This window comes from Falco cherrug, chromosome 14, assembly GCF_023634085.1.
Source record: "Falco cherrug isolate bFalChe1 chromosome 14, bFalChe1.pri, whole genome shotgun sequence".
NCBI lineage: Eukaryota > Metazoa > Chordata > Aves > Falconiformes > Falconidae > Falco > Falco cherrug.
The window spans coordinates 3,535,562-3,563,093 of NC_073710.1; the positions used below are offsets into that span (position 1 = coordinate 3,535,562).

General features: G+C 38.4%; 1 protein-coding gene across 2 annotated transcripts in view; it reads right to left on the bottom strand.

Moving 5' to 3' along the window:
* Positions 1-27,532, bottom strand: part of NFATC3 (nuclear factor of activated T cells 3) — a 74,736-nt gene that overhangs the window by 13,377 nt on the left and 33,827 nt on the right. For both annotated transcript variants that reach the window (XM_055726832.1, XM_055726830.1), the window contains exons 4-9: positions 16,624-16,823; positions 15,275-15,447; positions 14,303-14,443; positions 12,335-12,390; positions 11,567-11,693; positions 8,646-9,698 (exon numbers count right to left, since the gene is read on the bottom strand). In XM_055726832.1, coding sequence (XP_055582807.1) covers positions 8,646-9,698; positions 11,567-11,693; positions 12,335-12,390; positions 14,303-14,443; positions 15,275-15,447; positions 16,624-16,823 — 1,750 coding nt within the window. The remainder of the gene's footprint in view (positions 1-8,645; positions 9,699-11,566; positions 11,694-12,334; positions 12,391-14,302; positions 14,444-15,274; positions 15,448-16,623; positions 16,824-27,532) is intronic.

Below are 27,532 nucleotides of genomic sequence, written 5' to 3' on the forward strand. Positions count from 1 at the left end.
CCTATTAAAAACGGTATCACTTATCTTGTATATTTAGTTAGTTTTCAGTTAGCAGCCAGAGCCATAAAGGTAACTGTTAATATTTTTGGATGTCTTCCTAGTTGTATCATCATGGATTTTGTACTAGATAAAGTTCATTTTACCATTTGTGTTAGTTTAGAACCTTCTTTCTGCAATTTTCTCAATCTGCTTTACTTACTGTGGTCAAATTAAAAGTGCTTATGCCCCTTGACAGCACCTCTACTGAACCAGGTAGGTGAAAGAGTACTAGTAAATAAAACCTTTATTTTTCCTACAATTTAAACACAGGAAACTGTTGCTGTAAACAGCCGTTAGTTTCCCCTTTCCCTGTCAGACTGTCTGTACCATTTGCCCAAGGTACTGATCCGCAGTCAGGCCACACACAGGTTGAGGTGTTGGAAAACTGAGTATTATCTTGGTATAGGTGGCTCTATCAGACCAAGGCAATGTGAGAAGCCAAGTAGGAAGCAGAGAACTGCATTCCACTGAGTTGTTTCTCTTGGGAGGAAAAATGTACAGTATATTTATTACTTTAGCCAACAAGTGCATGTTTATTCGGTTACAATTAGCGATTATGCAGAGGTTACTATAGTATGCTGGGTTGGGTTTGGGGTTTTTTTCCTGCCCAAGACAGAGCTGCATGTTTAGTAAACTAGGATTTAATACAATTAACAAAATTGCTCTAGAAACTGGCTAATTTGTGCCTTCTGGATAGAGCCACACGATTGCTTTGCCAGCATGGTTTCTAAGCCCTGCTTAGGGATGACTCCTGGGAAAACGAGAGTCTATTTTTACTTCCTCCTGAAACTCAAGCGGTACCAATTACCCCTTTGGATGACTCCTCATGCTTAACTGTTTAAAGCATAAAGTTATGTGTATTGAAACAGGAAGTGGAAAGCACCATCTGGGTTTCAATGGAAATGTCCACTGCCAGCTTGAAGGAAAGGAGTAGACGGAGGACAAAAGCTCGTCAAATAATAGGACGTTAAGAACATTTTCCCCCACCAACTGTAGTAGAACTGCAAGACAGTGACATTTAAATAAAGATTTAATGAATCCAGGGAGATCTGCAGAAAAATACCTTGGGATGAAACAAATTAACTTTTACCAGCAATCCTCTTTAAAGCTCAGGCTTTCAAAGGAGCAGACAACAAACATGCTGACAAAAAGCCTCCAGAGAGAACAGTGAAGTTAATTAGCTCTTTTAGGCAACAGTCTCTGTACCGTAAGTCTGCATTGCTTATATAGCAAGGATTACCTGTCACTTTAGCAAAGAAATATGATTCTGAGCATTTTTTTCTAATTAATTTCATAGAGGGATTCTGAGGTTCTTGCATGTCTTAACAAAGCTGCTGACAGCAGTCAGTTTTTGCTTTTCTAAATCCCTGACAAAGTCACGTGTAACACATGTAACCTGTCTCCAGCCAGCACCTTCTGGAATGGAGCATGCGCTTGCCTTGGGCACGCAGTATTTGTTGTTCGTGAAACGTGGTAAATAAAGCAACAGCCTTTTAAAGTGTGTAATATAGCATAAAGATTTTGTTCAATGCATGCTAAAGTTAGATAGAACTTGAGGTACCAGATAAATAGACATTAAAAAGACCTTTCTACCTCGTAATTTTATGAACATTTGGGAAAGGTTTATACTTCCTTAAGCAATATTAAATGTGTATTGTACTGAAAGAATATAACATTAAAATTAAAGCTATTAAACTGAAATAGAACTCAAGAAAAATGACATCCTGTACATATATCTATTTAACCAACCAAAATGTCATACTTTTATGAACCACGTCTTTGTCTTGGCTCTTCCCTTAAGTACAGAAAGGTTAGGGAAAATGTAAACCCTCTATTACCTGCACCAGATTTGGGTCAAAGCAGTAAGTCAACTTAAAATGACGGTTCTATTACAGATACAGACCAAAAAGCTACTGGAGTTACACCATTTGGTTTTCAGGATCTCTTCCTACAAGAGTCAAACAACTTCATTTTTTGTATCACGTGATTAAAAGTTTAGCCTGCGCATCCTTTACTACTACTGCTGCAGTATGATGCGTGGGAAATGGGACTTAATGTAGAAGATGTCACTGGTTTTAGAAAAGTAGATCCCCAAATATATTCTAGAAGGCGTGATGGATTTGCAGTGTTGCTCAAGTAAGTACTTGGTATCCTTTGCAAAAAGAAGTTTGATATAATGGTTTGGCAGATCATATCAACTGTCTAGGTTTGGTAGTATTGCTGCATCCACCAAGGAATTCATGCATTTTAGGGGACAGATGAGTCAACTGCTGTATTTACAGAGGCAGTGAGGATCAGTAAACCTCAAAGAACATTATGGATAGACTGCAGCGCATGCTTCTGTGAACATAGGCCTTCTTTGTCAGCTCCAGATAAAACTCTATCAGCTGCATCTCTGTGACGATCCCTGCAGCTAGATCCCATTTGTTAGGGCAGTATATTTAGCCTGGCTTTGACTCCGCATGACCAGCAAGTAGTACAGGGTCAACTTTCCCTTTAAAAAAAAAAAAAAATAAAAGCTGCCAGGCTGTAATTAATGCTCAGTCTTCTCTGCTGTGGAGCAGGCAGCTGATTCTGTTGGTTTGTGATCAAAACCAGTCACATGGCAGGCCATGGCTGCAATGGCAAACGTTCAGGACATGGTAGGTTGCCTTGCAAGTCACCATGCCACACCAGGCTTACTTTTAGTAATTTCAAGTTCAATGCCAACTTTGCTAAGTCCTATTTTTTTTTTTTAATTGATAAAATGAGGCTGTACGAAATGTTAGGAGGAGTATGGACTTCCTGTGCACATTACAATTATAGCTATAGAGAGAGGCTGAATGTGCCTGTGGAGCACAAATATATATAGGATATATAACAAATATCCTTGTTCACATTATGATTATGACTCTGTATTTACGTACCATAGTGAAACCAACTCATTTAAGTCATATGTTTATCCCTTTCTCTCACGCAAGAAGATAGACGAGTCTAACATGGTAAGTATTAAGTGTGTGCCATGGAGCTAGAGCATACGTGCTGCGCAGCGGAAAGCAGTGCGGAGGTGTCCAAGCGTACTTTTCCCAGCGTCACAAGGGCATGCCTAACTCCTTCCAGTTCTGCTATTATTGCAAGTGCCTGCACCATGATGTAGTCACGTCACTTGCATTCACAGAGTAAGTTTCTAACCTCTTCTAGTTCTTAAATAGGAATCTTTTTGCGGTGGTGCAACTATTTGAGCTTACTTTGAATTATTTGAGGTGTTCTGTGGCTCGCGGAGGGCAATAGGAAGTTTGATACGTTTGCTGGTCATGGGTACTTGAGGACTGAAGAGACTTGTCTGAAGTTCTTTACACATCAGCAGTCTGCAACCTGTCTTCTCAATAGATGCCTTGCTGGCACAGATTTTATGAACACAGTGAATTAATCCACTGGAAGACACGGTTACAGCATTCTTTAACTGCTGAGAACCCCAGACAGTAACATTCTTTTCATTCACCCTTCCTCACTGTTCCAACCTTTTCCTTTTAATCTACTGCTTAGTCTGGAGATGTTTAATTCCTAGCACCTATTTACTAAAAGCAGATTCCCAATTCTCTTCCAATACATTTCAGGTTCTGCCTCATCACCTTACTCAAATTCAACATCTCACTGCAGAAGCCCATAAGCTTACGAGAAGAATTAGCAGTAAAAAGCAGTTTACAATTCTATCTCCATACTGCTTGATAATATATATATAATATACAGATTACTAAGAAAGGAGGAGTTTGGACAAAACCTTACTAAACAATTTATACTAGTATAATTTTTGGAATGCCTTTTATCAACAGGAATAATCCAGGAGTTCCATGTACAATGTAGGCTCAAGTTCTTGTCACACAAATGCATGTCGGGCATGCTGCAAGATGCAACGTTTTGTTCCATACTTAGGAGAGTAAAAAAAACGCCTTGAGTTTGAGATGTACATCTTAAGAACATCTCAAATTTGAGTTACACTCAAACAAGACATTTTTGAGCCACTCTCCTCCATCCTAAGCTAGACTCCAGCATTCGGTATTTTTTGTTTCTGTAGGCCTTCAATGCTGTTTGGCAGGACGCTGCCTTAATTAAGAATGACCTGTTAATGCACAATTTTTAAATACTTAGATAAATACAAAGTACAATCATTCTCCAGTACTTTCCTATTAGTTTCTACTGGGATTGTCCAGAAGTTAAGCTGAAGCTACAGTAAAAAGCTACCTGTAAAGATGTACATATTTTCTAGCAAAAAATCAGAATAATCCCTGAGCTTCCCAGCAAGAGAATTTATCAACTAGAGAATTATCACAGAACTATTAAAATGAATGAATGCAAATGGCTTAGAATTCTACATGGAATGTGTCTGACAAAACAACTTACTGCTTTATGTACACAAAACTGTTAGAGGATTTCTAGTTATGATTTATATCAAGTCCACATACTCTATTTTCTAATCTCCAGCTTTATGTAATGGAGATGCAATGAGTAACAAAATGTAAGAGGATTAGTAGAAGGTCATCCTGATTTGCTGAATACAGCCTAACATAATACCTTAAAAACAGTTACATGCAGTTGTACACGTTAGAAATCTCATCGCTGTAGAAAGCTATAAAATCCAAGGTAAACTCACTCCTAAACTGCAAGCCACAAGAGATTAAATTTTAGATCAACAGTATTCGATAGATTTAAATCTAAAACTTGACAGTGGGATGGGTAGGTAAACCACCACACTAGAAGCACTGTTTAAAAACAGTGGGGAAAAAAAAATTAACAAGGCCTCACCATAGAACTAGACTGATTCTAACCGACTAGCTTGCTTTTTTTTTTTCCTCCAAGTGGGAAGAAATGGGACCTTTATTAGATAAGCATACAACAGAGCACCGTATGGATGATGGATATGGGAAAGGACAGAAATGACCAGCTGCCTGCTTCTTGTCACTTAAGCTGCCTTGTTTACACCTATTTGCAGCCCTAAATATTCCACTGTCCACACAGGGAAACATTAGCCTGGGGAGCGGGGCAGAGGGCAGGCTCGCTGAAAGATGTTAAAAAAAAAAAAAAAAAGGCAGCCAAACAGCCCAGGGGCAGGGGAGGAAAAGCAGAGGGGACAACTAAAGAGCAAGAAGCTGCTTTTATGTAGTTCCCGTCCAAACATCCACCAGCTTGTACAGATTGACTATTGCAAAGATCTAAGCGGAAAAAAGTACTGGTTTTCAGAACACCTTTTAAGTAGCAGCATACAGCGTAAGTTACTTTGAAATTGTTATTGGTAATGTCATCTGAATTTCCTATCCAGGTGCCCTCATGCATTCTGATCCCTTGTTTCTTCAAGTGAATTAGCGTTTCCTGTAGGAATGAAGGATGGGAAGAGGGGAAGCCAAACAAAAGAGCACATTCAAAGGTGGAGATTAGAAAAGCCTAAAGACATTAACCAGATCCTGTTGAAAAACAAGAGAACAAAGACAGGCACAAACTTCAGCAGTAAGAAAAAAAGGGGGTGTGTGGAGGGATGGGTGGGTTTGGGGGGGGTGGGGGGTGGGCAAGTAGTATACTTTATGTAGACGCCCAGGTAGAGGATCTGCCTCATTCTTTTCCGCTCATATCCCAAACAGAGCCCAGCTTGCTCTAACTGGTAAAGGGCAAAGGAAGGCAACAAAGTTTGAAAAGAGACTCCATTCCGGCCATCAGCAAGTGTATTTGTCTTGGCAGAGAAGTTATAAAGGATCCAGGAGACGCTGGATCAAAACTAATGCAGATGCTCTTGGCTTGGACACCTATGGATTAAGCAGTTTGTAGTTCTGTAGTAAATAGTAGTGGTTTTTTGGTGTGTTCTGAAGAAAAAGCCTTAATGTTGGCTGAAGAGGCACTAAGATTCAGTTTTAGGAGTCTTGCTTACAGGAATTTATGCAACTACTATCCGGACTGCCACTTCTGTAGGTGGGATTGTTTGGGGTTTGTTTTTTGTTTGTTTGGTTTGGGTTTTTTTGCTTATTTGTTATTTTAAAACAATTTTAAACTACACTCTGTCAAGCTAAACAGCTTAGTAATTCTGGGACTAATTTTGTCATGAGGTAGCACTTCTATACTATGCTCAAATTTTGTTCAACGTTTTCTTAAAATATTTTCTTTGCCAAGAAAATATCTACTATGCTAATTTTTCAAAAGCGCACATTAACTAAAAGAAAGAAGATTATTTATGCTGTCAATGTTTTTTTTGAGTTTGTTTACTTTTTTTTCCAGACTGCTGCCTGAAGTATTTAAGGTCAGTAATCCAGACATGATTTATACTATATTCAATTGGCTTTGCCTTACTGTTTTGAGAGGTTTATTCACCTTAACTGGTAACCCTTAAAAACCTATTTTCCAACTAAATATAGCTTTGAGATATTAGCTGGGAGAACATACTGTATCAACATTCATTTATGTATGCAATTATGTTTGGATTTTTTTCCTTTGTTGTTGTAACATTAATGTAGAATAACTGATTTCGCTATTTGTGTCTAGCTCTATTTGTACAGAAACTAAAATTTGATTATGCACAAAAGAAAAATACTGAAATTATTTTTAAAACCGCAGTAACATGTTAGATAAGTTATAAAAAAAGCATTCTTGTCTAAACATGTTTTCTTTATTTAAAGCTGATTAAGCAGAGGAAACATTTACTCAAGTTTGAGAGAATTGAGCAGCTTGTGTCCTGTCACTGTGCCCTTCAAGATTTTTGGACGAGCAGGTTTAAGGCGAGACATCTGATTTGTATTTGCAGATTGGAAATGAAGAAGAAAACCCAACAAACCACCCCCCAAACGCAGCCCCCCAAGCACTCATCGAATGGCCGTAATATGAAACTGAAATGAAGGTAATCTCTGTGCTTGCAAATGTACTGTTGCTGCCAAGTGCTAGTTCAGCATTTAAAATCATGTTCAATTTTCCCTATAGGAAGTGTACAGTTTAATCATCAGTTACCAGATCTTCTTTAAACTTCTATAGCAAGCATTATTTTTTAAAAAATAAATTAATAAAGCTATGGCCATTTGACTCATATGTATATTGATTATACTTCTCTAAAATCAACTGATATCTTTGATGCAGGGGGAAAAAATTGGTTTTCTTTTCTGGTTTTTTCTGTGCATTAATTTCTGAACAAGTATAAACAAACTGCCAAGATGCTCATAAATGCTGAACGCTTCTGCTTCTATTGTGAAAAGTTTAACTACAGTATTTAGTTCAGTTTTATTTCTACATCTTTTTTGCGGGTGTGGAGGGTAGGAGGATGAGAAAAAGGTAGGTCCTAATGTGACACTTAGGGAAAAATTAATCTCTTTCTCACTCCTCTAGTACGGAAGCAGAAAATGCTATTTTTCTGTTGCATTCTGTTTCATAGAGCCTTGTTCTTCTCCCCTCAGGAAGTCCTTGACAGAATCAGTCCCTTCCTTTCTAAATAAAGTTACGTTGATTGATAAACAGTGTTTCTAAAAAGAAAGCTTTGTTTAATTAGGGTGGCCATTTAATTGAAAGCCCAACTGTATTACCAGTTTCTCTCATTTTCTTCCCAGTACGCTGTGTCTGTTTTCTTACTAAGTTTTCTCATTACTGACTGAAGGTAGCAACAGCAAATTTCCATTTATGAAGGAACTGGGACCGATAAGGATATTTAACAGGTTACCCACACTGAATTCTTTACACTACTGCTGATGCAATTAAGTAATTACTAGGGATGATTAAAAAAACCCAAACCCCACAACATTTAATGCTATTGTAGAAAAGAGATATTAATAAGTTTCCCACCATCAACACTGAACACCTTTAACACACACCTTTTAAGGCCAGGCCTTCTGTTCTTCCAGCCTTATTAACATGACGTGTTCTTTAATAGCCTTGTATCTATGCCTCAAATACGCTGATGTTTAGGACCTGACATAATTCATTTTTTTTCCCACTTGGTTGGACAAGTTCTGTAAATTAACACTGTCCAAGTGTTTAGAGAACTTTATTGCCTGGACTTTAGCACTAGAATATCCTTGTTCTGTTTATGTTAAACAAGTGAATTTCTCAAAAAGGCAGCTAGAGTGGTATGGAGAAAGCAAGCAGCTACTGTGAGCAGAGGTGCTGAATGCTGACAGCGTATCTACGGTACATCTGTGAAGAGACTATGACAGTGCCAAAATGCATGTGATGTATTTTCAGAAAATGAGCCTGCCCTTCAAAACTGGGACAACTCCAAGAAACAAGACTCCAAACTACATCTGTGCAACTTAGATATATTACTGTGACTTTCACTGAAACGTACCAACAAGACCGTCAGGAAAGGCTTCAAATTAATTCCTTATCTTTAAGGTATCAATGCGTAGGAGTTAATCCTCAAGCCCTGTTTTAAGTCTATGGGCAAATTAGACTAAAGTATTTGAACTGTGTAACTATGGATTGCAGCTGGTATCGTTAGGTTTAAATAAGTTGTTGCTTTCACAAATGTATGACTCCATTTTGATGATACAAATTTACTTCTGTGAAGAGGAGTGTTTTCTAAACAAAACAGAGCAACCCTCCCACACCCACTTTGTAGCTTAAGGTAGATTATATCCCAGTATTACAACATTATATCCACTTACCATCATCTAGTGTGATGTCTTGTAGTCCTATTGTTTGAAAATTCAATTCTCGATCTTCAGGTTCTGGTTTAATGTTAATAGCTGCCCCGTCTGGTGAAAATGGAGATGAATCGCATACGGTATGGTGTATTAGGGATGATGCTGCGTTAAGACCTCCCAGCGCTGGACTATGTGCTTGAGGGGAGTGCTGTCCCGAGTGACTCACAGCGGTTGGCGGGGGAGATGAGGCAGGTCCTGAGCTAGGAGACTGGTAAGGCATAGGCTGTAGCTGGGGCGAAGAAGGTCCAGACAGCGGCGAATGGACCAAAGGGTGGGAAGCTGTGGGGGATGGGGATGAAGCGGATGCTGGATTTGTCGAATGGTACGGGACTTGCTGCAGCTGGGGAGAAGACTGCCCAAGGGACCGGCTCATTGCAGAAGGGATGGAGCCCTGCCCCGCGCTTGGGCAGTGGTATCCCATCGACGGTAGGTGAGAAGATGACTGTCCCGAATGAGCTGGGTGTGCTAGCGGATGCCCTGCTGTACTTGGTGTCGCCACAGAACCTGGATTTGAAGAATGAAACTGCATTGGTGGTAGAGCTTGGCAGCTAAGATTTATCAAATGAGGTACAGCTGTGTCTTGCTGAAATGAAATAGCATCGAATCCTTGGCTGGAGGCAGAGTTCATAGGAAGACCAGACTGTCCGTTGTATACATCGTTAGACTGCATAGGCTGGTAAGAAGGCCTCACAGGAGGTGCTGATGTTACCTGAAAAGACTGAACCACAGCAGGAGGCAAAACATGACACTCTTCACTTGGACTAAGGTTTCTACCTTGCATATGTGGCAGGTGGGATACTGCGGAGGTCACCATTGCTGTGTATGGAGGTTGGACCGGACACACAAGGCTCCTGGGTGACGTGGACAGTAAGTTGTCATGTGGATGCCCTTGCTCTGGTGAGGGCAATTGAGTTCGGATAGAATGCAGGCCCTGGACGTTGCTCGCGTGAGGCAGGGCCAAAGATGGAACAGCAGACAAATCCACATCATCTCTGTGCTCTTGTTTCATTATAACTAGAAAAAGTAAAACAATTGTTACAATTCCAACCCATTGGTATCCTGTGATAAACGCACACTAATTGCTGCTTTACAGCCGCAAACAGTACTGCTCACGTCCTTGCTCCAGTTTCCCTTCTTTTGCTCTGCTTTCATTTTCTTTGACTTTACGCCGGCTCTATCAACCCTTAAAAGTCAGGAACTCTCCTAGCACTTACTCAAAGGCAGTTATCTTCCTTTCTAAAATATCCTCCCATGCAATTCATGTTTTCACGGACACGTGCAACCCAGCCACAGAAAGTCCAGTACGTCAAAAGGACACACACATGGAGGGTGGCTGCTGCTGCGGGGCTCCAGCAACACCAGGCAGGCACGAGCTCGGTCTCAGGCGCTAGGAAACGGTGAATGACATTTCTTAGCAGGCTTCAAACTTTGCTCAGCCTCTGATGAAAATGACAGATGAACTTTGGCAACACACTTAAACTAGTCTGGGTAGTGCGTGTTGTTTTAATTACAGCAGCCCTTTCAGCATATCCTCCAATTTCAATGATGGCAACAACTGTTCTTATAACACAGACAAATTGACACACTTTCAGTTACAGGATTATTATTATTTTTTCAAGCTACCGGCACGCTCTTGAAAAAGACACTGATTTTTAAGTACAAACAGTGGAAAAATGTTAACACAACTGCCCAATTACTGCTTTATAAAATACAGTTACTTAATCTGCTATATATATTTATAGAAAAAATGTATTTTAAAATGTTTGTGCAATAACAGCTGCAGTTATAATTAAAACTTACTTCTTACTTAAGCAGTGTCATTACTTCATTCCACCATTTAAGTATGGAGTTCTCGAACAAAAATATAGTTTAAATGTGTTTAATAACTACCTTGGAAGCTGACATTCTTAAGAATGGTTGAAAAATACCACAAATCTGACACCACAATTATATAAAAGTATACTTAGTGTACCAGAAACCTAGGTAGCATTGCGTAAATTACACGTGAAGGTACGAAGTAGGTAATTTTAGAGCACAACAAGTGAGCAAAACTTAGCTGACATGATTCAAAAAAAACCACGTCAGGTAATGGAAGTTGGCTTTGTCAGCATACCTATTAGCTTTAAGAAGAATACATAAATATCCATATCTGACTTTTAAGACTCATCTACCTATCTGACTTAAAGTCTTCCAAACCGTACTAAAGGGTCCAGCACCATCACTTGCACCTTGTGGATTCTGACTACTCTAAACGGGTAAAAATTTCTTAAAAGAAAAGACAGTAAGTGGCAGGCAAAGGAGCCGGCATTGTGTATCTAGTAGTAACCACTTCCTCATACCAAACAAAAGGGATTAAGATGTTTTAACTACACGTACAGTTAACAGAGCTAGAAGCAAAAACTGTACAAGTTAAACTATTTTCTCTCAAAATGCTGCAGTGTGTCCAGAAGCAGGGAAAATATTTTTATCGTCTTCCTTGTATTTAAACCTCCTCACGGTTTTTTGATATTTGAGGTGGGGGGAAAAAAAATAAATGTGTAAAACCTGTTCTTCTATGATCTCACTATTCTCCACATCATCACTAGGGTTATTTACAGAGCAGCTTCTGAGATTCATCATCACTCTCAAAAAAAAAAAAAAAAAAAGTAAGATGCAAATTATTCTGTAAAAAGTGCAACAAAGAGATACGTGGCTGTAATCATAGTATTGCAGCTTATTACTCTAGATATCAGCTTTTTAATTAGACAAACTGAAGTTGTTTTACAAAAAATTCAAGGCTGGTCTTCTCTACTTGTCAAAGGTACAAGGACTGTCTGAATTACTTTCAAATATCTCCTTTAAAAACCAAAGTAAAACTCAACCTTTTATTTTTTATTTAATACCTGGTGTATAAGTAAAACGTTGAGACTGGCTTTTTTTCCTCTTGCCGTTGCAGAGATAAAACTGCACCTGAACTGCAGCTGTAATGGTTTTGTTATGGTATGGAGGAACTTCAAGTATGATGTTTGCCTATATGAAAGTTGAAATGAAAAAGTTTTACATATAGAATATAAGTGAAACAGCTATTAATTACAGAAAACACTAAAACACTTATTGCAAAAAACTAAAGCACACTGATATTTTGAAATGGGTAAACTTCAAGTTTATGCATATTATATAGTAACACAGTACTATAAGCAAACTTCTATTTGGAGACTTTTTGCTTCTTTTAGACACAAGTGTTCTGAAAGTAATGCTTTTAATTAGACACATCATCTAAAGGATGCTTTGCTCGTCTGCCACAGCCTAAAAAAAACTCCAGCAGTCAACGAATTGCTTTTTCAATCATTAAGCTTTTAAGAAAAAGTTTAATGCACTGGAAATTATTTGTCATCTTGGCAAAATTATCTTCAGTTTTCTTTTTCCAATTTTCAATTTCTTTTTTTATTGCTTTCACAACAAACATACTGCTTCCAGTTCCTTCAAAGCATCATCTTAATGGCTATTTTATAGTATTAAGCCAATTTAGAAGTCTCCAACTGTCTGTCTGAATCAGCCAATGACCGACCTACTTTACTAAATTAATTCTAAATTTCAGAACAACAGTGAAGATGTTTGGTTTCTCATTTTAAAACAGAAAGCTTTCTAAAGTAAGAAAAATTGTTTCTCACCCCTTGACACTTTTCCCTAATTATTTTCCCTTCTACCTCCCACTGAGGTCGTCCATCTGTTGAGAGAAATTTGCAAATAATTCAAGCAAAAAGCATTCTCTGAAACACTTAAATACTTTATCTTAAAAAAACTTAAATACTTAATATAAAACTGCATTTATTTTCAGTCATAGAGGCCATTCAACTGACAGAGCTGTATCGTAACCGAAGCATGAAGTATAGAGATGCTTTAGGAGTTTCAACACTACAGCTGTTGTCCATATAAGGTGACAGTTGTGCAGGATTCTGCATTTTCACAGAACCTGCTGATGACATAGAATTAGATTTAATTCCAAAGGAGGCAATGTGTACTACAAGCGTACAGAGGGAGTTTCCCCCCTCCCCCCATTTTTCTAAAAACATTTTTGAAAGGTAGTTAAAGTACTACTAACACTTGTGATTAGTCAAACAAATGTGCTGATGACTTACAGTTTAAGTCACCATGCGAGAGAGAGAGAACGCATGCCATGCTTTCGTGTGCATACCCACAGGTTATACGCTTAAAACTAACACCCTCCACTGAGCTGAAAGACCCCGCAGTAGCTCAAACACCAGGGACGTCGTCTGTGTTGCGAGGGAAGTAGGTGGCCTTGGTGAACCTCTCTGCCCAGCTCTAGCGTAACCCGTTACCGTTAGTCTAACACTGGTCTCTGTTACTGGGTTTTGTACAGGTTTTCAGGGGACCTACTGTCAAGCAGCAGTACTTCTTAAAAAGGCATTCAAGTCGGCGTCAAAATACATTATTACATTAAACCCCCACTTCTGTGGGATTTGCTAATAAAAAAATCCACCCCAAGTCTTTTACTTAAATATTTAAGGAAATAAGAAGACGTAGAAGAATTGGACTTGGCTGCAAGCTTTTATTTTTAAGGATTTACTTTGCACTGTTTTCCCTGAAGTTCAAGTCAGGTATTCAAGCCAGATCAATGATAATTAAGTTAATCAAACGTTACGCTCTCTGTATTAAAGGGACAATCAGGGAAGAAAAGGAACTCTCATGTATTACATAAAGCTAGTCCTAAATTTTCAACTGTTTTTCATGCAGTTAAATTCTTCTACAGGTTTCGCTGCACGAAGAAAACGCTGTCTTTAGCATACCCTAACTGAAACGCATGCCTGCAATATAATTTTTAATTCTGCTAATATACAAGGGTGAGGTGCTGCAGTTCCCTCCCATGGCTAAGTGTGGAAGATTGAACCTGGGTCCTAGCGAACTGGCTATAATATCGCTGATTTCCTGGCAATTAAATACGTGACCAGCTTGTCAAGTACATACATGTTTAATAGGCGTTCAAGAGGTCGCTGTTGTTCGTACCACTGCTTTTCCACAGGATTTGAAGGAGATGCACACTTGCCTGCTTGCAGATGCAGATGAGGCAGAGACACGGCTGAAGCAGATGCTTCACACCAGATCTGAGCCAGATCTTGAGACTTTTAGTAAAAGATGCATCCCTTAAGAGTAACTTCTATAGAAAATCTTACGCAAACGTAGGGGAAAAAAATATCTGTAGTGTTTTCTAACTAATATTTATTTCATTAGCTCCGGAGTAAGTCAGTTCCTACACAATGATTAAATCAGATGTAACACGACATCAATATCAAACAGCGTATTTCCATTATTTCCCTTTTTCATTTTTTTAATAAGGACAAAATACATGCTATCATCTTTCAAATGACAGATGTTCAGATGAACAGCGTCTTTCAAATACACACAATTCCAAGTCAGATAGCCTCTCACTGCCTTCCTGAATCAGAAGTACTACTCCATTAACAACTGTCACCCAGCTTATAGACCAGTGCCCAAACTGGTTTCAGATTACTACTGGTGACTTAACTTTACTTCCTTTTTTAAACCTCCTTACTTCCTAAAATCAAGCTCAGGTAGTGGTTTTGGGTTTGTTTTCAAGAAAAATGTGAGACAGTACTTACCTTGTCCTTTTTCAAAAAATATAATTTTGGATTCTGGAAGAAAATTGGATCCTGTCACCACCATTTCATGGCCTCCATTTACTGAGCAGCTATTGATGCTGTACTTCTCGATCTGAGGAAGTTCTTGAGCAGATCGCTGAGCTTTAAAAAAGAAAACCAAGGGAAAATTATTATTTGTGATTTCAATCATAGTGACAGTTCTTTGATAATCCTAACTTGAAGAATCAGGAGTGAAACTAAACCAAACATTTATTTACATACATAAATCATATTTGTGTATGGTTTATTTTTTTAAATTTTTTTTTAATTACACTGATACTAGATACACTGATACATAGAAAAGAAACACCAAGAAGCCATGAATTCCAACAGTCTCTACTGTTGAAGGAAATGAAATTTTTAGTTTAGGAATATTGTTGTGGGTTTTTTGGGGGTTTTTTTTGGGGGGGGTTGTTGGTTTTTTTTGTTTTATAAAATTTAAAGTTACTTCAGTAATTTATAGACAAAATTCAAATTGTTTAAGGTCATGTTTTGATTCTTTAGGGCCAGCATTTAACAAATAAGCTCTCTAGAAGTTCAGCTGTTTGTTAGATAATATTACATAAAGACAAGTAATGGTATAGGCTCTTGGAAATGAAATGGTATTAGTTCTTCCTGAAATGAATATTTATTGTCACTGACATCTATCAGCTGCCTCTGCTCACATACAGGAACTTCTGAAGCTGCTAGCTGTGACTGCAGTATCGGGTTTAAAGCTGAAAACACTGCTTTTGTCTCCAAACCCTGAGGCTGCCACTTGACAAGTACCATCTTTAAATAAAGATATATTATTTTTCGGCAATTTAGCTCTTTACACACAATGCTTTTTACATACATGTTATATATAATTCTGACAATAAATACTGTCAGAATGACAATACTACTGATACATGCACAAAACATGAGTATAAATTATATTTAAAGCAATCTTACAGCATTCAACAGGTATGGAAGCAGTCTGCAGAGATAAGACTTTTCCACTAGGCTGTGGGATGTGAACACGAAACACAAGTCGCACTCTGGTATTCTTTCTTCCAATATCTGTCTCTCCTTTACGGAGCTCTATATCTGAATTGCGAAGTTTCAAAATACCAGCACAATCGATACTGGAGATAGGTGAGGACGGATGGATCAGAAGAGAAATGGAAGAAAATGAATCAAACTATTGCCAAAGTATACTCTGAAGCCTTTCTTTTGTTAAAGAATGAAGAGCATTCTACTTTTTCCCATGTTATGCTATTTTAAATGTCTGAGATTAAAAGATCTGTTAGTGTCAAAAACGGCAGCAAGTACTCTGGTGAAACATTTAGTCTTGTAAATATCTAGCTGCTGCTTTTTTGAGCCTTTAAAAGATCATGTGTTACTGCACATTGTTTAGCCTTCGAAGTAAGTTACTTAAAACATCATTTACAAGGAGCAACAGACTTAAGATTTAGTTCTGCCTTAGGAAGGGCTAGAGAATGACAAGAGCGTAGCCATCAGATCCCAGCTACCACTCCACGTAGTTACTCACGACACACATACTTCAATCAAGTAACACATATACATAAACATGCGAGGAGTGTTATCTTGCGCATCATCGTGGGTTCACAGCACTCAATGGAACTAGCATGAAGTCTGCAACTAGGAAAATTTAAGCTGACTTCAGAAGTCACAGCAGAAATAAATGCGCTACATAAATAATTGTGCTTTAGCCTGCTCACTGAGCCTCCAGCTAGAGCAGGGCACTTACATTGTTGCTGTAACAAACCACTGAACTATTATTTAGCACATTCTATCTGGCAAGACCTGAAAAGTCAGAATAATGGAACTGCTAAAAATAAAAAAAAATAACCAAAACAAGGAAAAGGCCTACCAAGATACCAGAAGTTAAATGACCACATTCAATCAAGAAAAAAAACAGCTAAACTATATGACTGTGTTTTCATAGGAAGAGGTCTTACATATTCATAAAAAACCCAAAACAAAACTCTGCTGGCCAGTAACCCACATGCAGTTCTACATATGTAGAGTCCTATATACGTATGGATTGAACGGGGAAGTACAATCCCAGAAGCACTCATCTATCCCCCATCAATCTTACGAGCTTCCCTGGCTCTCTACTTCTTTCCTTCTGACTGCCTAAACATTAGGCACATCTCTTTGAACATGCCATCTTCATAATGAGCCATATTTGTGGAAAATATGCTATTTCGCAAGATTTTTCTTTCACCTTTGCACAAATGAAAAAACAACCAACCAACCACATAGCAATTAACCAGCTAATTTATGCTGTGATGTACCTGGCTGACATATTGTTTTCAGGAAGAAGCGGTATTTCCAGAACTTTTGTGCTGGCAATTATTATCTCTTGACTAGCTGTTGCAACTGTTTTTCCAGTGATTCGGTGCACCTGGTAGAACGCATGAGGTCTTAAGTAGCGATCATCTGCTGTTCCGATGAACATTTGTAGGTTTACTGGCTTTTCGCTGTAGCCCAGGAGCTGATGAAAAAGCAGATGCAGTATTAAAATATTAGTTGACTTTTTCTGCATTTATGTGTGCATAATATAAATACAGAACTAGTACAAAGACTTAAGAGTCAAAGAGTAGTATTTAATTACAAACTCCAACCTCTTCAGATATCAGAAAACTGAGTACACGTCAGTTCCCCAACACCAGTATCAGCAACAACACTTACCAGAACAAATGTATCAAAATATCTTTATTACTTTTGAATCTTTCAAAGAGAAAAGAATTGTTTTATCTACAGAATTTCTACATCAAAGCTATGCTATGTTATAGGTGCATTTCTGATATTGTTTGTAATCAAAGCCAAATTATCAGTTCTACTAAGATACACCTAGTATGTTCTAGTATTTCTAGTAATACTAAAAGTATTTTCAAGTTTAGTTTTTCTACTATGGAATGCGATAGTGAGTTTTATTAAATTTAAGAAGTTTTGTGAATGCAAAAGTATTAGGGTAAGACAAAGAAAACCTAATTTAAAGTCTAATTCTAAATCAGGAAGCTGAGTATTGTTTATTTTTGCTAAAGAAAATGTTTTAAAAACCAGAATTTGATAAATATCAAGTTAATCCACGCATCTTTCCTTTTCTTACCTAAAAAACCTAACCACCCACGCACCTGACTGTCACAAAACCACCTGCTGCTTGTGCTAACAGTAGTAAGTCTAGGCACAAAACACATTGAAACAGAAAACACAGAAAAAGAAAAATCCCAAACTCTAAAAGAAAAGGTTAGTTTTATGATAGCTCATTGGTAACGTATTGTCCAGAAGAAAACAAATTTAACCAACAGCAACATGCAAGTTTCCTTTAGCCACCGCATTTTTAAATCTGAAGCCTATAAAATAGGTCTTATAAATCCATGAAGTTTACTTCACCTTCCTGCAACTGGCAGATTAATGCACACTGCAAGTTATATAATTTCTAAAAAAGCAATGCAGCAGATTTACATTTCATTGACTTTGACATCAACTTATGATCAAACTGGAGGGAGGGCCAGGCAGTCATTCTTTAAATGTGTTTTTGTCATGTCAATATTTTTGTCTCTAGGGAGAGTTATTTGGTCACACAACAATATTATCCAAGCTCTTTACAGAACTAACACTTAAAAAACAAACAAAACCATGTCAATTTAACCTACTTAGAAGAGTCATTTAGTGCCAGTAGAGTCAGCAGCACAAAACCCAACGCACATCCACACCCAGAAAGCAGAAGCACCAGCGTAGGGTCCTTTATCTTGATGCACTACTATTGGCAGTAAGTTTTACGTAGACCATACGAATGCCTGTATCCTATATTCAAGTTACAGCTACGACAGCACCTACCAGTCTTATCCCTTTTATTAGAGCTTTCTCAATCAAGAACAGAAATTTGGTTTCTGCCAGAAGTCTGGAACTTTAAAGAGTCATTCTCAAAGCTTTCCAAGTGACATGAATGCTTTTGTCCAAGATACAATACTTGCTCGTTAATTAACCCATCTAGACACAACAGCATGCTCGTACTTCCTCTCTATTAATTTTAGGTTTTGTTCTTTCCATTTACCCAATGGAGTTAAATGTGATTGAGAAGCAGAAGAGCTAAATCTAGACCACCTAAGGCAAATAAATTTGAGTTTGCTCAAATAAACCCAAAACACCACGTGAGGCTTGTTCTTTACCTCTTCATATTCAGCACACACACACACAATCTAAAATAATTCCTAAGACTGATTCCCGCGACTGCAGGAATGCTACTACAGATAAAAATCTACAGCCAAGCTGCAGCATGGAACTGTTGGTGAGCAACAACCTACATATCTTGAGCGGCTGACACAAAAGCTCAATAGATCAAATACATGATTTGCTATAGTCACAGCATTATGAGATTGCTCTAAAAAAAAAACCCCACCAACCTAGAACGGGCATTTTCTCTAAGTGAGTAGAGAGGAAAGAACAGACACAGTTCAGGATTACTGCTTCTGTTGCTTTTCTGGGCTGGGAGATCTCTAGATGATTACTGTGGTAAGGAGACTGTGCTGCTTTTCATGGTTGTAGACAAAGAATTCTCAATTCTGTTGTCCTCAAATCTCCCCATACCTTTCTTGGGAGGCGTACAACATCTCCCAGCTGCCGTGCCTTTAAGAGTCCAGTCCCGGTCAACGCTTACCGTAAAGCGCAGCCTACATTTGTACTGCATCGTAGGTAGACTATAGAGGAGGTTGTGCTAAAGCAGACTGGTTCCTGCCCTTAAACTCAATGAATTCTCATCTGTCTCCCCAGCTGATTTCAGCTACCAGCAAGAATTCATGCATCCCCAGGCAAGCAGAGCAAACTTTTTTTTGTTATAAATTTGTATAAACCAAAGTTTAATAACATTATCTGCCACAAACAGCCAAGCAATCTGTAAAAGTCACAGCAGCTTTTATCAAATACAATGTCCTGTCCTGTAATCGGCCTATTTCCAACCAAGTTCTTAAATGATCTCATTTATTTGCATTTATATATGTATGTCTATCATTTGCAGGCTTTTATTCTGTCAAATATGTAAAATCTTTTTGTTCTCCCTAAAGTTCTCAGTACAAAGAGAGCTTAATCCAGAAAAAAAAAAAACCCAAAACCAACAAACAAAAAAACCCCCTCAGCCACTGAGTGGTGACAGTCTAGATTATCAGTTGCCTCCCATGTAAATAAATGGGGTATTCCAGCATTTCCAAATGTTACAGTGGAGACACGGGAGGTTTCCTGTGACCATCAGCGTACAGGCAGGTTTCTATTCTTCATCTGTCAGATGTCACCTGTGATCTATGGAACCACAATGGACTTCACTCTTAGCTCTCGTCATGTTGATAGCGAAGCATAGAGACTCTTGTATCAAATACATAAACACCTAAGTTCCTTCCTGTACTTGATGCACGTCTCCAAAATCTTTCAAAAAGATTTAAAAAAACCCCAACAAGTAAGTATTTTCATGTTTTCCATGAGTCTTAATTATTATGGAAGTTTAAAGAAAATTTAAGGACACGTGTTAGTTCAGCATTTACAGCAGCCATCTTGTCGCCAGTTCTTAACACTGACTCCACCATCCATTTTCCTCAGAGTTAAAATTAAATCTTAACACAATGGAACACAGCCTAAACGTGACGCTTGTTAAGTATGTTCACTCTAATACTGGAAATTATATAATTTACAAGCCAGACCTATTCAAAAATTTGAACAGCTTCCAAATGGGGTCACTGTGACAAAACTAATTTCCAGTTAAAGCTATCTTCCCCTTCCTTAACAATGGACATATCCACAATGTTCTAGAGATACTAGTGATAGGAGAGAGAGAGAAAGAGGGAGGTGGGGGGCAGGGATACTCATAAAACTAAGCTGGTCCATCTACAGTCAGCAGAGAAGCTGTCCTCTACAGAAGCCTACGCAGAGCAGGAACCTGGATTCAGTGAAGTAAAATATACGCCACGCCAGCAGCCGCAGTAGTACTGGAATCGCTCGAAGCCAAAGCCATGTCTAACGCTAGTTTTGCTTTTATTGTTCTTGAGCAAATTTCACCCTCTCTGATGCTATTATGGACAACATACAGGGCCTGGCTTATGCAAAGCATGTTACGGCAGGGGAAAGTGGCAGGAAAGTCTGACAAAAATGCCCACCCCACCAGCAGGTTAGGTACGTATCAATAGGTTATCAACTGCATTTTCTGTACCATGCTCTTGTGATGCAAGCTTGTGCATTAGAAATTTGAAACTATGTTACTACAGCTTCAGAAGAAATAATAAACTCCCCACAACAAGACCCCCCACAGTAGTACCACCTTCAGTCACTTTCCTTCTGGTTTATATATTAAATCGAATGAAAACAAGAAACCTAACGTCCCACGCAAACTACAAGGAAGAATATTATAATGTAACAGAAAACACTTGTATAGTAATTTAGAAGAACCCTATGCATGTTATAATGCAAACCCACATAAATAAGGCATCTCATAATCACAAATGATCTGTAATAACATCAGGACAACCCCCTGAAAATTTCACACATCCTTAAAAGCCATGTTAGTGTAAACCAGTCTCAAAACAAGCCAACGAGCTCCCCCCCCCTGCCCCCTATGTCAATCAGATGCTCACACAACAGCTTTGTCTCAAATGAATTGCTGTAATGGATCTGCAAATAAGTCCTGTTAAAGGTAGCAGAATATATATATACATAAATAAATAAATAAATAAATAAGGCAGAGTAGTAACATATTGGCAAGGTAGCAGAGATTTCATAAATTTATACTTTGCATTACAGATGATTTATCACATTTATTTAAGGTTTAAAATAAAAAGCAAGCATTAAATGTATGCTCGTACAACGTAAAGCTATAAACAGAACCAATATGTGCAAGCAGATGTGGCAAATTAAACTGGGGGGTGGGGAAGGGAAGAAGAACCCCATCTCCCACATTATACGGTGTAATTCAGGGCCTGATCACAGTACCTGATGACAGTAGTGGGGGCCACATAAGAAGGAGACATACCACAGTCTGAGACAAGCAATGAGCAGGTTGCACAGTTTCCTTGTGATTCCAACAGCTGTACTGACAGTAAAAAAGACAGTAAGTTTAATAGGCTATGGATGCTAATGAGACAGCCGGATGTGCTAGCAAGAAGTTTGAGGCAGCTGGAGAGACTGAAAAAAAAAATGTAAAAAAAATCCCAAATCTAAACTTTAGTATACCAATCTGTGCTTTAGAATTAACATTTCCCACTTAAATCTTGTCTAAGAAGTGAGCTGACAACTCTAGGCATGACATGGATTCTGCAAGGGTCAGATCAAAAATTTACGGCGTCTGTCATCAAAGACGTGTGTGCGGGGGCCAGTGAGCAGGTAGAAAATGATCCAATAGCTTGTGGAGAGGACGCCTGCACATCCCATGTCATTTCTATCACGCCATCATTCAAAGCCTTCAGCGCTCATTCCTAGCACCACAAATTAAAGGCAGCCCTTGTCATACCATTCCTGAGAACAAAGGACAGGGCTGGATTACGTGGTTAATTGTCTGGAAGTACCCCGACTATTTAACTGCAGGTACGTCCAGTAGTTTGCCGAAGAGCTGAAAATATTCTGAAGTCCCTTACATGAATAATCCTGGGGAGAGTAAGCCTCGGGTGTCTGTCCCTACACAACCTGCACACAGTAAGCAGAGCAGAACTGTCTGCCCACCACACTTGGTCCCCACTGGGGACTGAATTATCACAGAATCTGAGCTACCTTCCACGTCCAGGATGGTGTCATCTCTCCCCTGAAAGAAAAATGGTATTTGGAGCCTGAATTGCCATTTTTGATGCCATACCTCTCTTGTGAATAATGGAGACTTACTAGCCCAAATCAACTTCAAATCAGGAAAAATTACGTATTTTGGGATTTAAAATTCATTCCTTTTAAATACAGTTCTGTTTTCATAGAGAAAGAGTTGATTGTTCTTTGTTTCATTGACAGTGGGGTGACACCTTCTTATTATCTCATTTGCTTTATGCACAATTCTGCACGTTGAATAGCCCAAACATTTTAGTCAGTTTAAAAAAAAAAAAAAAAAAAAAGTCGTTCTTCAGTGAAAATACCTACATAATTAACTTGAAAACAGATGCTACATTTTGTTCAAACACCTAATGAAGCCATGGTAATCTGTACCTTTAGTTCACCTTCGTAAAGAATACATACTATATACAAGTAAGAACAGATTGTCTCTACACGCACCACAGGTATTTAAACTAACAGCACTTTACAATCTACTGGTAAGTGCTGCAGAATCACCGCGATGAAGATGCATCACAATTACCTGCTGCAATATCAGCCTGCCCGAGATTCAGTCATCGGTCGCTTACAGAAAGACAGTACCTTAAAGCTACTGGTGAACACTCGGTGTATTTTCATGTATACCTTCCAGCACTTACTCTAAACACGCAATCCTAGAGCTGCATACTACAAAAAAAGTTAATTTAAATTGTACTTTAAAAAACCCCCATATACCACTCCCCCAGGAGCAGCAAACAGTGTGCTGTAGACAAGTAGTAAGTTACTGCACGCTGTCACTACTGACCTCTAGAAACCCTCCTCTGTAATAGAACACTGATCCACCACCCACTGCTTTGCGGAGGAAACTCGGCCAAGTTGTTTTTGTGTTTCTATATCGTTTCCATAGCAAAGGTCAGTGCATGCGTAAGTTAAACTAAAGCTGGAAGGCTAAAGACTGAAGGTCACTACAGGATAAGCCAGAAGGGCTCCACGCCAAAGCAGTTCCAGGCATATTACTATACTGCATACAGTAAACGCATGCATGCATGTAAAAAACCCCCAACCTTTATCACAAACTCGTGCATTAGAATTAACATTTTCCCCTTCAGTCTTGTCTAATAAGTGAGCTGACAACTCTAGGCATGACATGGATTCTGCAAGAGTAAAAATCAAAAATTTATAGTGTCTAATCAAAGAGAAGAATCTCTGGGGGCCAGTAAGCCAAGGGGTACAAACTGCAAAGTTAATAAGAGAATTTTTTGATCATCAAGTTGTATTTTGTGTTACAAAAACTTTCATATGTTCTTAATGCACATATGGAAAAATCCCTTAAAAAAAAAAAAAAAGTACAACACTAGAGAATATAGATTAATTCAACCACTGAAGACTGTGGTCTTCACAGTCTTTAATTAATTAAATTAATTAATTAAAAGTAATTAATTCAACACTGAAGCATTTAAACTTGGAATTTTGTGGCAGTGGTGAGAACCTTTTCCTTGCTGAGGAAAGCAAACAGGTCACATTAAAAAGAGGCATCAATCCAGAGCAAAGAAGTTAGCATTTTTCCAGATTACAGGCAGATTACATTAGGGCCATATCTGGCTCACGTGTCATCAATTCCATGCTCTGATCTACAGCAACCCTTGCAACACTTGACAAGCTTCTGAGAAGACTTTTTTTTAGTCTCCAGTATTTGAAAGTTCTACCTCTGCTCCCCACCTTTTTTTAAATAAAGCAGGTTCTATGTTTTCCATTTATTGTTGCAGGCCAAGTATTACCAATCTCTGTGCAAATGTGTTACCTATCCACAAGATTTCTTAAGACCTATAACAAGACTTGAGAAAAATACCCAACAGAAAATACACACTTCACAGTAAACAGGGGCTCATCACACACTGCTACTGTATGTTGAAATAGTCTGTTTTTCTGAACCAACCCCCCCTTTGTTTATTTTTAAAAAAAACCTCAATACCTAATAGTGTCACTGAATCCTTTCACATGCCTACTCTTTCAGACTAAGAACTAAAGAGAAAAAAAAAAAGGAACTAAAACTTAGGGGGGAGGTTAGAAAAATCATGTCATTAGCCAAGTTTCATGCTCAGCAATCAAGCAATACTACGATACTAATGACATTCAGACGGTGCCAAAACCTATTTGATCGTATTTTTAAAGTAATTTTCAGGCAAAACTTTCCAGCATTTATTAGGAAATGGCCATGTTTAACCAAACTTTGTCTGGGGTTTAATACTCATGTTTTATCTTTCATGTGCCTTTTCTTTGCTTGCTAATGGAAGAAGAAGATTCTATCAACACTTCAGTGCTCCTTCACCTCTGCACAATTAATGCACTGCTTACGGCATTACTGGATTGGTAAAGTAGGCTGATTAGAAAGAAAGCTTTTACACACAAATAGGCCTCCCTAAAAATAGGGCATAGTCTTGAAATAAAAGACATGTCACTTTGGGATAACAGTCTTTGTTCACTCAAGTTCACAACTCTATCTTCCCCAAATGCACCAGTATCCATATAAAAACCTCCATGAAGAACGGGGAAGGAAAGACGGCTATATAAAGAACTATCAGCACTTACTAAGCATTTACTTCAGATGGAGACTTCCTAGGCTTTTCAACACCTTGACATGAAAAGCATGTTGTAACTCGTTATTTCCTCCTTGACAGTCTCATGGCAGCTGGATGCATTTCAGTGACTTTTGTATTCCTTAGAACAGCACCCAAAGTGGTGTAAATGAGGGAAGGAGGCTAACGAGGAGAACGGAGGCGAAAGGAAAGATAAAGCTGGTCTCTTAAACTAGGTATTTTTACTATTACTTTAGACGACTGTATGAGTAAAGATATGGTATAATTCACCATGAAACCTAAACAATCCTGAAGGAAAACAACTTTTACTGCTTAGATTTTAGTCCACTTCTAGGTTTTTGTTTGTTGTTTTTTTGGGGTTTTTTTAGATTTCTTTTAAATAAAATGGCACACCAGGCCTTTGAAGTGTTTTGCCCTCTGAGACAACAGAGATGTGACCCACAAGCTGGAATCTTGCTGACAGCAATACCAAAGAGGCACTGGTGCACAGCTTTGAAGAACCAAACTTTTTTTCTGACTTTTCTCCACAAGAATTTCACATTTGAGTGGTGTGCAGTGACTTTCTTAAAGAACTGTGAAGACTGCTGGTTTAAAAGCTGAAGGGTTACTCTGCCAAGCTTAACAGCCACCTATTAACAATAACTTGGGAATAAAAGCAAGGGATGACAAAGATCCAAAGGCATGAAGATCAACATAATTTGAAACAAAAGACACACAATGACTAACACCAGTGGTACAATTTATCATGGATTTATCAACAGTTGCAGTTTGAAAAGCTTGAAACAAATCATACATATAAAACCAAGAAATGAAGAGTTCAGTGAAGTTATTGAAAGTCAGACTGACCACAGAGATCAGTGAGTGCTGACCTATAATCTTCAGTGGACTGTTTAAGAGAAACTAGAGAAATTTGTGGAAGAAAACTTCATTCAGACCTATTAGGCAATACTCCAGCCACTGGCTCAGAAAGTCTTAACAGCACGTGGGAATTTTTTTATTATTTCATTCTGACTCTGAAAAGGTTAGTGTTACAAAAAGTTAAATCTCTGATTTAAAATTACATATGTTAAACCAAAATATTTTCTTTCCCTTCCTGACGTGCAGTACTATTTTCTATCACTTATTTCACGTACCTTTCCACCAACTGAGAAGGAAAAGCATGCCCATGAAAAAAGCACCCTCCTTCCCCTTTTGCTAAATAAACTTATCAAGTAGACTGACTTAAAGACTTTAAAATAGTACAGACTTTTGGAATTCTGAAAAAAATAGCAAGACAGAAAAAGAACAAACTTTAATAAACTATTAGGTAGTGGCACAGGTCCAACTTTAGAAACATTTTAAAGGTCAGCACAAAGACAATCGGGTCCTGCAAAGGACTAAAGCAAACAAGTCATTGCAAATATCAGTGCATTACTGGTCATGATACCGTATGTTTACACAACGTACTGAACATCCTTCAGGGTTTAAAAACTTGGAATTCTATTTCTGAAGTCTCACACCTTTGCGCACTCACTCACTGCTTGCAGCCAGGACTGAAAGTTTTAAATACTGTATTTTGAAGTGTTTTAGCTCAGAGTTCTGTCCCATTCTACATTACCCAAAAAAGGAGATCAATTCGTAGCTGAAATAGTGTAAGACTAATACTACAATTCCTGCAGTGCAGCATTGCCAGTCAAATCTAACTAGGCATCACAATGCACTTTCCATCTGCAGTTTGCTCGACACTCTTGATAAAAAACCCGTGCTATTCCTGAAACACCAACTCCCAAAGCTAAATCATGCTATGGAAAGTTTTTGGACAAGCACTTCCAGGATAGAAACAGGTTATTCCCATATAACCTATAGATAACCCCCCCCCCCCCCCCAAATTGTTTTTACTTTGGGAAAAGATTACTGCTTTTCCACATTTTTGTAAACATATGATACAAAAAGCAGACGACTGTGTTGTCCAGTGTGCCACTCAATGTTTTTCATATTAATTAATGCATTTTCTCAACTGAGTATTCAAACATATAGCAGATGCATCAATATGTCTTTTACTATCTATTTTGGGGATTCTGGAGCAGAAGATGCCTAAAGAGTCATCAAACTGTTCTTGAAAGATACGTGTTTTTAGAATCTCATCCAAAGGTCAGTGTTTTTCCCAACACTGACCACTACATGGTTCACACAGGCTGAGACTTACCTTCTGCCTTCTGGACTTATTTGCAGGTTGTTGTCACCAAACAGTAGGTAATTAGAGCTGGAATATAGCCTGCCTTCTGGTGATGTACAAAATAGGGAAGAATTCAAAACAAAAATACAAACAGAAAAGTGAAGAGCAGGAAGAATGGGAAGGGCCACGAAGCACAGAAGCAGCGCACTGTGTATCTGGCTTAGAGAACAGGGAGAACTCCGATATAGCTGTTAGTGAAGTAGTTACGTGAATTGGCCACACAGAACACCTGAGAAAAGATGACAGCCACAGAATTACAGGCCAGGAAACAGACACTCATTTAGACAATCCTTCGTCAATTTATTTGTGTCGGATCATCTCTGACATTACTCAATTAGATCCTCTCTTGTAGGTTAGAGTTTCTTTCACCAGAGCTCAGGCAGACTTTGACAGGCTTATTGAGAATGCATTCCTGTTTCAGAATTTTCATAGTAGGTCAAAATTAGTTTCCTTTAGCTCAGTTAGTTTACTTTTTCTTCCACAGCAGCTTTTCAGTCATGACTTCAAGCTCTGCGATCACTTTAAACAGCGCTGACATTCACTCCCTCTTTCACAGGTCTCCATTAAACCTCACACAGAAGGTTACTGTTCGCTTGTCAGGGAGTAGAAGCATATAAC